Consider the following 10,853-nt stretch of genomic DNA (forward strand, 5'->3'; position numbering starts at 1 on the left):
ATTATTTTATTGCAAGCTCATTTTTAACTGTAAAATAGATTTGGAAACCAGTGGCTGTTTGAAGGGTATTGGCATCAGTCCAAAATGAGGCATCAGTTCAAAAATAAAGTTCTTTATTGTTGCCAAAATGAAACATATTTGAACATTTTGTCTGCAAACCACTGGTATGATCCTTTGGGTTAAAGGAATAGGTTTGGCATTATGGGAAATTTGCATACATGTTTTCATGTAAAAAGCTGAATGAGTAAGATTGATAGCACCCTCATGTTTGCACTGGAATTATGCATGGCTGTGTTCAAAGGTTAAAAAAAAGAAAACCTGCCTTCCAGCTCCAGAAACTTCCAGTTACTGCTCTTGAACAAGAAGTAGTCCAGTATATAAACCTGGGTAGAGAGAAGAATTGTTCTTTCTACACTTTGACTTTTGTATGGATTAAACAAATGAGACATACCATACTAATTGCCAAGATGTAGAGGTACTTACTGCTAACTTGGAACTGGCTGATACTGAATGCTGAAAGCTTTTAAAACTGTCATATTATGGACTTGTTAAGGACATAGATCATGTAATCAAAACCATGGCCTTACAGCCATACCTAGTCTACAAACATCAGCTCTGACTCAAGACCTGTGCAATTCTCAATGCTCTCGTTTTTTTTCAAAATGGCTTTTGGGGGTTCTCCCAGGCCCAGTGCCTTTCCATCCGTCAATTACTACTCATATTTTCCATATTCAGTGAACAATTTATTTACGTGTCCATTGATGTTGTTGTCCTTGCTTGTGAATTTGTCTTTAGTGTGTAATAATCCCAGCTCTTGTGTGTCTCGCAGCAGGTCGACCCAATGCTGACACCAGAAGAACGACAGCTCAACAAAATGCAAAACCACGGCTATGAAAACCCCACCTACAAATTCTTTGAACAGATGAACTGAAGTACTGGGGCTGCCCACAAGTCATGCCTGACCACCTGTTTTGTCCCCCCTTCCCACTCTCCCTCAGTGGTGTCCCAGCTACACTCCCTTTGATGGATTTATGATGTGTTGCAAATATACAGTAAGTGAAAAGTACGGGGTACATCCCAAACCCATTGTAAATGATCAACAACAACCTTTCATCAGTACCAGAATGTGAATAATGAGATATGATACAAACCCACATCACCAACTGTAATCTTATACTCCTTTGGGTTAGCATCCCATTACCAGAGCTACAACATTTCATGATCCTGAAAGCATTCACCTCATCCCAGTGGCATGACTTGACCGATTGCTCCTCACTAGAAGCTGAATTTGAACGGTGCATAATGCTTCATAGTATTTATTTTTCAGTAGTAGTCTTTTGTTTAAATTGTACCACAGTTAGATATAATGTATCAGTGTAGATGAGTGTGAGTGACAGCCTAGTTAAATCATGGTGTAATTCTCAATTTAAAACCCACTTAGTAATAGAAGGACAAATACAGAGTTCATTGTTCAATTAAACTCACCTCTGTGAGCTACTGTAACATTGGACACAAATATTAGGACACGAATATTAAGCAAGGATGGGGAGGTGTTTACTTTGAATGTGAAGAACATTTTAGCCTTTAATTTTTTTTAAATATCAAAATGACCACACTGGTCGATACAGAACTGCGTGCTGGTGGTACAATAAGCACCATGTTTTTCAATTATGAGGATCTGCCCTCAAAATTATTGTTAATTGTTTGGCAAAATATACCAAATATTTCATTTCGTCAGTGAATGGGTTTGTTTTATTTGTTCTGCTGTCTAAAGAACTGTAAAACAGAATAATTGGAAGTCCGTTATTTTAATGAAAGCATGACAACTTGGTGTATGATGCAGCTGTATTTATTTGTGTTGTTCCTGTCATTGCTTTTGAAGAGTCAGAAATGTCACCGTTCAAAATGGACACTGTAAATAACGTAAGAAATACATGCTACTAGATGTAGACATTTCTATGATGATTAATTTGCATTGATGTAATGGAATAATACATAAAAATAGTGCATTGTGCTGTTACGAGAAGGAGAAACATTTTCCTAACATGGCTGATTGAAAACGGACTGTTGTAAAAACCAGCACAAGACAACGACACAGCAACTACTTTCTGAATGTATTTAAGGTAGACGTTGAGATTCATCTTCTTTTCAGTAATGCATCATTCCCTTAGTAAACCTTAGTAGGAGTAGTGAAGTTCAACACACCCAACAGACTACATGCCTGATGCCCTTCTCATCACTTTGTGTAGCAGCATATTCATCTTCACATATGGCGGGTGTGTTAGAGCAGAGGAACTTGACAGTTATGATATAGCGCAGAGCAGCAGACAGTGTAAAAGAGGGCACAGCTATAGTAACGTGAAGTGTCAGTGTGTGTAGTATCTCCTAAAATGAGACCACACTCTGGCATGACAGTAGTAAAAAGCTACTGTGTCTTTGAATCTGCCAGTTTGACATCTTTAAACTCAACAACATTGAATGCTAGTACTCTATAGATGCTATATTTAAGTTACTCTCTTCATAAAAAGCTTTTCACTGAATGACTCATTGTAGTTTGTCATATTTATGATCAACATAGTACCCTGTATAGGTAAGTAAAAAAGGGATTGTCCCTTTTGTTTCTGGCTGATTGTTGACTGCTTAGTGTGTCAGTTTGACTTCCGTTCGCCACTTCATTCTACCGGACTGTCTTGGTTAAGAAAGGTCACATTGTGGAATGTTGCTTTTGGTTCATCAGTCTTTAAATATATGCTATAGTACAGATAATCCATACCAAAATCAGGATAGATTTATTTATTTATTTCTGGTGGACATTTTCTGTAAAAAAAAAAAAAAAAAAAACCCTGCATTTATTCATTTGGAGGAAAAGTAAATTACTTATGATTTGTGTTTTTTAATGTAAAGTTTGCTTGGAAATAAGCAACGAGATTTGATGATGGACTATTTGCGTTAGCATCAATCTTCTGTTTCTCTCGTTGGGCAGGTTCATTGCAGGTTGTGTTATGACAAGTGAAGAATAGCCCTTGTATAATTTGTACAGCTACGTTAGTGAATGAAAACATTGTATGTTCACAGTTTAAGTCAGTTGATCTTGTAATGATACTACTGAAACCATAGATGAGAATAAGCTTACCTGTGTTTCCCAAACCACTGAAGGTTTCCTACCAGCATTTAGCAGACTTAGAATGGTGTATACTGTAGTTACTCAAATCACATTTGTACTTACGTCCTCTGTCGAACTCTAGACTTCTTTGTTGGTCTGTCCCCTTACTTCCCAATGAAATATAAACAATGTTGTTGAGATTTTAATTGCTGCATTATTGCCTTTTACAATGCTGTGTTTTGGATGTAATTATTCTGTATTTTTTATTTATATGTAATAATCAGTTGGATCAAGGGTCATGCTTTTCACATGTAATGTAATTTTAGAAGCTTGTATGAATAAAACACTGACAAGTTTATAAAATGTGAACTATAGACAGACATATGGCCTCTGCCTAATTGACAAGGAGTGGCACTAAGCACAAGTAGAACTAAATTACTCCATTTGTGTACAGGTTGCTAAACGTTAGACATCTATTCTGTCTGTCTGATTTCAAATACACTGCATTATTCTAGGGATGTCGATAGAATTATCGAGGAGAGCTGTTCTTCATTTCCATTCAGACCTTAAACCAAAGACATGCTCCATAAATAAACAGACAGATAATCTAATTTGGCAAAATGTTTTCTGTTTAAACTATATTACAAGCAATCTGACAAATTAAAACTGGTCAAGCTAATTAATAGTGTAATAAAAATGAATGACCCATAAATAACTGCCTGTGCTTTTTCAGTCTTCCTTTTCACATGCACATTTTTCTCTTCACGTGGTAAGGAAACATCATCTCACAGAGGCAGGAGACTGAATACTGACCATGATGTGGCTTGTGTCATAAACCCTATGATGTAAAAGCCACAGTCAAAAGGGGAAGCCTTTTACATACTCACACTGGAAAAAAAAAATTTTCTGATGCATCTCCTCAGTCAAATTTCTTTGGAAAAAGAAACCTAAAGTGCCTTTCGAAAGTATTTGTTTTGCGGTATTATAGTATGTTACCATCATTTTCATTACTGAACACCCAGTTTATCTGAAAGTACGAGACAGGATTTAACAGCTGTATAATGACAGTGTGAAAAATGTATGTAATATAACAACATTTAGTTGTAAAACTTTTTACAAGATGAAGATAAGATTTTCTCTCAGCTTTCAATGTGGAGTTTCAGTGACACCTGAAGTGATTGTGTCATTTCTGTGAAGCCAAAATTGCACTTCCTTTGTCAGGAAAACCTCTGACATTATCACGTCATTCACCTTTTTCAAGCTGATGAAGAAAAATGTTTCATTAAGTAAAGTTTCATTTAGCTTTAATTGCCCATATTAAGCTGTGTAATTAAGGCACCAGAGCTAAAACATCTCATTTGCATTTGAACTCTTAAATACAATACAGAGAAAAACAACCAACATCTCAGATATACAGTATGTCCAATTACAATCTCCAACTCATTAAAATATGTTAGCAGGTGATGAGTTATTTTCCTTTGAACTCAGTATAGTGCGATGATTAATGGTATACTGTAGCTGGGGTGTGTGTTAGTTTCCTTTCATGCCTGAGCAAATGACTGCTTTAATCTAATCATGTTCTTGAACTTTTATGCTGTGATAAGCATTGATAAACATTAGACCCTCAGTAAGAGCAACTAGTAAGCTGCCTTGACACAGTTCCCAAGCACTAATTCACTTGACAGTCTCTAGCGTGGGTACGCCTCACACTTCCTTCACCCACAAATTACAAAGAAGCCCAAGCCCCTCGCTCTGCACAGGTTCCCTTCCTCCAAACCACAACACTTAACGGGTAGTCCTGCTTACCCAGATTACTGTGAAACGGCTCTGTGGCTGTACAGTGACAGTTTACCATTGATACCTCCAGCACACATCAGTCATCTTGGTAGTGGTTCCTCTGAAGTCAACTGCTCACATACCGCCACTGTGGTAATGTAAGACGACTCATATTAACCTAGACCTTTAATCACATCGCAGTCTGAGTGTGCTTTTTGTTTAGCTCAGTAACACATTGATTCAACAAAACAACAATATTAAACCCATTCATATGCAGAGGTTAAAAGCATTTGTTGGATAGATAAATGTTATTGCATGAGATGTGTAAAGATAAATACAGTTATCATCATATGTGTGGGAGGATGAGGGACTCACTAATGTAGATTGTGCATTGACGAACATTCTCTCAAATAACCCACACAGACACCTCAGTGACTCAGCAATGATGTTGTGTAGGGTGTCTGATGGTTATTATTCAACTGACAGTGGGGGGATAGGAGGTGCTGAGGAGTGTGGTGTGGGGGGGCTGATAGTCTTGATATTACTGGAAGGTAAAGCCCTGTGCAGCAGCTCTAGCTGTTTCCTTCCCATTTAGCGCAGGATGACATTTAAGTGTTGGTATAATGCTAATTTCTCTGAGAGGAATAGATGAGATCAGACTGTCCAGTGGTTTGAGCAATTCTTGACGATAATTGCTTGCACAGACAACAGTTTTTTCCATCACAGTTTTTTCCATCACTGCTACGGGGGAAACTGGAGGGAGCTGGAGGGAGCTGGAGTCCTTTGGAGTCTGCAAGACTCTGCTGAGGACATTCTACGACACTGGTGGCGTCTGCCATCTTCTATGCAGTGGTCTGCTGGGGCTGTGCAGGCACAGAGAGGGACAGGAGGACACTGAACAAGCTGGTCAAAAGGGCCAGCTCTGTCCAGCACAGTCCTCTGGACTCCATAGAGGAGGTGGGTGAGAGGAGGATGTTAGCCAAACTGACATCAATCATGGACAACACCTCTCACAACACCTCTCACCCCCTCCATGAGACTGTAAGAGCTTTAAGCAGCTCCTTCAGTGGCAAACTGCTGCACCCTCAGTGTAGGAAAGAGCGCTACCGCAGGTCGTTTGTCATATGTCATAGCACCTCACACTTTTTTTCATCTCCTTCATTTATTTTTGTGTATATAGATTGTGTGTGTGTGTGTGTGTGTGTGTGTGTGTGTGTGTGTGTGTGTGTGTGTGTGTGTGTGTGTGTTTGTGTGTATTCATTGGTCTTACTTTTTCGAAAAACATGTTTTTTTATCTATCTTATTTTTATTGTATACGTATTTGTATTCTTTTCTTATTGTGTGCACCTTTTTTCCTAACTGTAATTCTATGCTGCTGTGAAGACTAAATTTCACTGCTGTGGGATTAAATAAAGTCATATCTCTGTTCAAGAAAGAACAGAAAGTGCGTAATATTCTACGAGGTCACAAGAAGCCAGGGTAACTTCTAAGCAACTAAAGACATCTCTCACATTGGCTAACGTTAATGTTCATGAGTCCACCATCAGGAGAACACTGAACAACAAAGGTGTGCATGGCAGGGTTGCAACGAGAAATCCAATGCTCCCCAAAAACAGCAATAGTGCCAATTTTTTTCAAAGCTGAGGGGAACAAACCAGAGGGCTATTGCAACAATATTTTGTGGACGGATGAGACTTAAATATAACCTTTTGGTTTAAATGACAATGGTTACGTTTGGAGAAAGGAAAAACTACATTCCAGCATTAGACCCTCATCCCATCTGTGAAACATAGTGGTGGTAGCATCATGGCTTTGGCCTGCTTTGCTGATATAGAAAATTACCAGTGTACCTACAGCGGGTACGGAAAGTATTCAGACCCCTTTAAATTTTTCACTCTTTGTTTCATTGCAGCCATTTGCTAAAATCAAAAAAGTTCATTTTATTTCTCATTAATGTACACTCAGCACCCCATCTTGACAGAAAAAAACAGAAATGTAGAAATTTGTGCAAATTTATTAAAAAAGAAAAACTGAAATATCACATGGTCATAAGTATTCAGATCCTTTGCTGTGACACTCATATTTAACTCACATGCTGTCCATTTCTTCTGATCCTCCTTGAGATGGTTCTACTCCTTCATTGGAGTCCAGCTGTGTTTAATTAAACTGATTGGACTTGATTAGGAAAGGCACACACCTGTCTATATAAGACCTTACAGCTCACAGTGCATGTCAGAGCAAATGAGAATCATGAGGTTGAAGGAACTGTCCAAGGAGCTCAGAGACAGAATTGTGGCAAGGCACAGATCTGGCCAAGGTTACAAAATAATGTCTGCAGCACTCAAGGTTCCTAAGAGCACAGTGGCCTCCATAATCCTTAAATGGAAGAAGTTTGGGACGACCAGAACTCTTCCTAGACCTGGCCGTCCAGCCAAACTGAGCAATCGTGGGAGAAGAGCCTTGGTGAGAGAGGTAAAGAAGAACCCAAAGATCACTGTGGCTGAGCTCCAGAGATGCAGTAGGGAGATGGGAGAAAGTTCCACAAAGTCAACTATCACTGCAGCCCTCCACCAGTCGGGGCTTTATGGCAGAGTGGCCCGACGGAAGCCTCTCCTCAGTGCAAGACATATGAAAGCCCGCATAGAATTTGCCAAAAAAAACACATGAAGGACTCCCAGACTATGAGAAATAAGATTCTCTGGTCTGATGAGACCAAGATTGAACTTTTTGGCGTTAATTCTAAGCGGTATATGTGTAGAAAACCAGGCACTGCTCATCACCTGCCCAATACAATCCCAACAGTGAAACACGGTGGTGGCAGCATCATGCTATGGGGGTGTTTTTCAGCTGCAGGGACAGGACGACTGGTTGCAAGTGAAGGAAAGATGAATGCGGCCAAGTACAGAGATATCCTGGAAGAAAACCTCTTCCAGAGTGCTCTGGACCTCAGACTGGGCCGAAGGTTCACCTTCCAACAAGACAATGACCCTAAGCACACAGCTAAAATAACAAAGGAGTGGCTTTGGAACAACTCTGTGACCATTCTTGACTGGCCCAGCCAGAGCCCTGACCTAAACCCAATTGAGCATCTCTGGAGAGACCTGAAAATGGCTGTCCACCAACGTTCACCATCCAACCTGATGGAACTGGAGAGGATCTGCAAGGAAGAATGGCAGAGGATCCCCAAATCCAGGTGTGAAAAGCTTGTTGCATCATTCCCAAGAAGACTCATGGCTGTACTAGCTCAAAAGGGTGCTTCTACTCAATACTGAGCAAAGGGTCTGAATACTTATGACCATGTGATATTTCAGTTTTTCTTTTTTTAATAAATTTGCACAAATTTCTACATTTCTGTTTTTTTCTGTCAAGATGGGGTGCTGAGTGTACATTAATGAGAAATAAAATGAACTTTTTTGATTTTAGCAAATGGCTGCAATGAAACAAAGAGTGAAAAATTTAAAGGGGTCTGAATACTTTCCGTACCCACTGTATACATCCACAAAACAACATACACAGATTAAGTTATCATAGATGGTCAGTTATAAAATATTATGAGGAAGAACTGTATCGCTGTATGGGCCAGAAATGAAAACAATACATGGTAGGACATCTCCAAAACGAACAAGAAATGTCAGTTTTGCTCCACTCCTCATGCATCAACAACTAAAACCTGTGATAAGGAAACCATTGTGTGGTTAACACGATGTGTGTGCCTGATGACTATAAAGGTGAGAATTGCAAGAGACACCAAAGTTTAAATATGACATGTTTGGACTTAATTTCCAAGTTAGATGACAAAGTTTTTGTGCATTTCACAGTTCCATTACGTTCAGTAATAATATTAAGCTGGACGTGAGCAAATTTATGCAATTTGGGATGTATCTCATGGCGGCTCAGAGTTAGATATTAATTTACAAGTTCAACTGTGTAAATTCTAAAATCTGTTGCAATAAGTCAGCATATTTTCTCACTGTATTCATGAAATGGAAGCATTGTTGCACATACAAAATGGAGAGCAGCATACTGAAAAGAACTGCAAATTCCAATGATATCATGCATGTATACATGTAAAGACCCAAACAAGTCTGGAAATAAAATGTTACTTTGTATGTATATTTTTTTATGACATATATAAGACCTTTCAAATCTTCAGTTTTAAAATAGCTTAAAGTTTCACAGTATGCTGCAGTTATGCTGTCTGTTGCTGTTGCTAATGATCAACAGTCCACAGACCTGATGCTGAATGAGCAACTTATCTAGTCAGAATTAACCAAAACAACCCACACGTAATAGGCAGCTGAAAAGTTCAAGGTTTGCTGGACTAATGTGATCACCTCTGTTGACTCAATGTCTTTTAGACTGAATGTTCGGCTTGTTTTTGTATTGACAAAACCATGCACTCAACCATTAAGGTCTGACAAACTGACCAGCTCTCTACAGTTGGCCTATTTTTACAGGTTCTCACACCATGACATCTGACATATCAAAAGGGCAAAGCTGATACTTCTATTTCAGGGGTGCAGGTTTCAGTGAAGCCTAGTCCTATATATCTGCACCACTGGTCTGCTTGTTTCCTGTCACAGATCCATGTCTTTGAAGTGGTTTTTGTCTCAGCACAGAGACAAACAGACAGAGTCTATTAGGGTAAGTGACCAGCAAATGATGCTGAAAGGGAGGAAATCGTGTGCAGCATGTACAGGTATACAACATCAGTAAGACCCGAAACTATCCATCAAACCACTGTCCTCGTTTTTCTCCCCCACTTTCTCGATCACTCTTTTCTTCATTTTTAGAAAAAGCAAAGTATTTTTTGTTACTTTGGTTTAGCTTGTGTTCTGCATGCAACAATAATATGCTGTATGCTGTCCATACAAGACAAGAGGTGAAGGACATTAAATTGTGCATTATGCAAAATAAACAACATATAGCAATGAATTAGCACCGTCTTTTATCACAAAATGCAAACCATTAAGCTTTGAAATCAATGCACCAATGAGAAAGAGTTAACATGAAGAGGAGGGACTGTAAGACTAAAGAGGAAACCACGCTGTCCTACAGCATAACCTGTGCCATGACAGACATGTCACTTCACAAGTCCCTTTGTAGTCATGACACCAGATAGCTCACCCTTCTCCAGGGAGACTCTTTACTAAACACCCGGTAAGTGTCTCATTCATGCTGCTCGTTGCTTCTTAAGTTTCAGAGACTTGAAACCACAAGCAGATACACTTTATCATAGCTCATCTTTGGTCTGTTTTACTATGTTTTCTGTAATGTAGTGTAAACACAGCTTAGCACTGTACTGCTGATTCGCTGTAACCCACAGAGTCTTTTGAATCAGGCATCTCTCCTGTGACTCCAGTCCTTTACGTGTGAGCTGTGGGGAGGCTGCATGTGAGTTCATGTCCTGTCAAAGGATGTGTATATCTGGTTTTCCCCTTTAGATTCTATTGTGACTGAAAGAAGCTGCTAACTATGTCACAACTCTGCAAGAGTGCATTATAGATGTGGGCAGGATCAGGGGGAATTGATTATTGCACAAGTCAGTTTATCAACAAATCAGATGTAAAGTCAAATTCTAAAGGAATAAAAGATTTAGACAAGGTTAGCAAGGACCCAAAGCCTGATAAAACAAAATACTGTGCTATAAAAAAAATAATAATAATATAGCGGCTGGCAGCCTAAGGAGCGCACTACTACATGCATTACTACAACCCACAATTATACAGCTTTAGGTTCATAGTATTCACGTGAATAAAGACAGCTGCAGTGTTTGAAAATACATTCTAACAAATTATTAATTGCCATTTAACTTGCACCAAAAGACTGTAACATTTCTGAAATGTGGTTGCAAATAAATAGAGAATTTCCCTATTAGGAGCAATTTAAAGTCTCTGCAAAATGTCCATGTATATAAAATCATGTTTAACCAAAGTAACTTTAAAGTTATTTATCACAAAATATATTGTAGAAC

General features: G+C 38.9%; 1 protein-coding gene across 2 annotated transcripts in view; it reads left to right on the forward strand.

Annotated features, from left to right (window-relative positions):
• Nucleotides 1–3,818, forward strand: part of aplp1 (amyloid beta (A4) precursor-like protein 1) — a 40,076-nt gene extending 36,258 nt beyond the window's left edge. The window contains exon 17 of one of the 2 annotated variants that reach the window (XM_069143050.1): nt 830–3,818. In XM_069143050.1, the coding sequence (XP_068999151.1) occupies nt 830–931 (102 nt within the window). In that variant the 3' untranslated portion in view covers nt 932–3,818. The remainder of the gene's footprint in view (nt 1–829) is intronic. The other variant, XM_069143051.1, reaches the window with a different exon arrangement.
• The last annotated feature ends 7,035 nt before the right edge of the window (nt 3,819–10,853 follow it).

The sequence above is a fragment of the Embiotoca jacksoni genome, unplaced genomic scaffold (assembly GCF_022577435.1).
Source record: "Embiotoca jacksoni isolate LCO1_2020_lvr unplaced genomic scaffold, fEmbJac1.0.p SCAF_11, whole genome shotgun sequence".
Classification (NCBI taxonomy): domain Eukaryota; kingdom Metazoa; phylum Chordata; class Actinopteri; family Embiotocidae; genus Embiotoca; species Embiotoca jacksoni.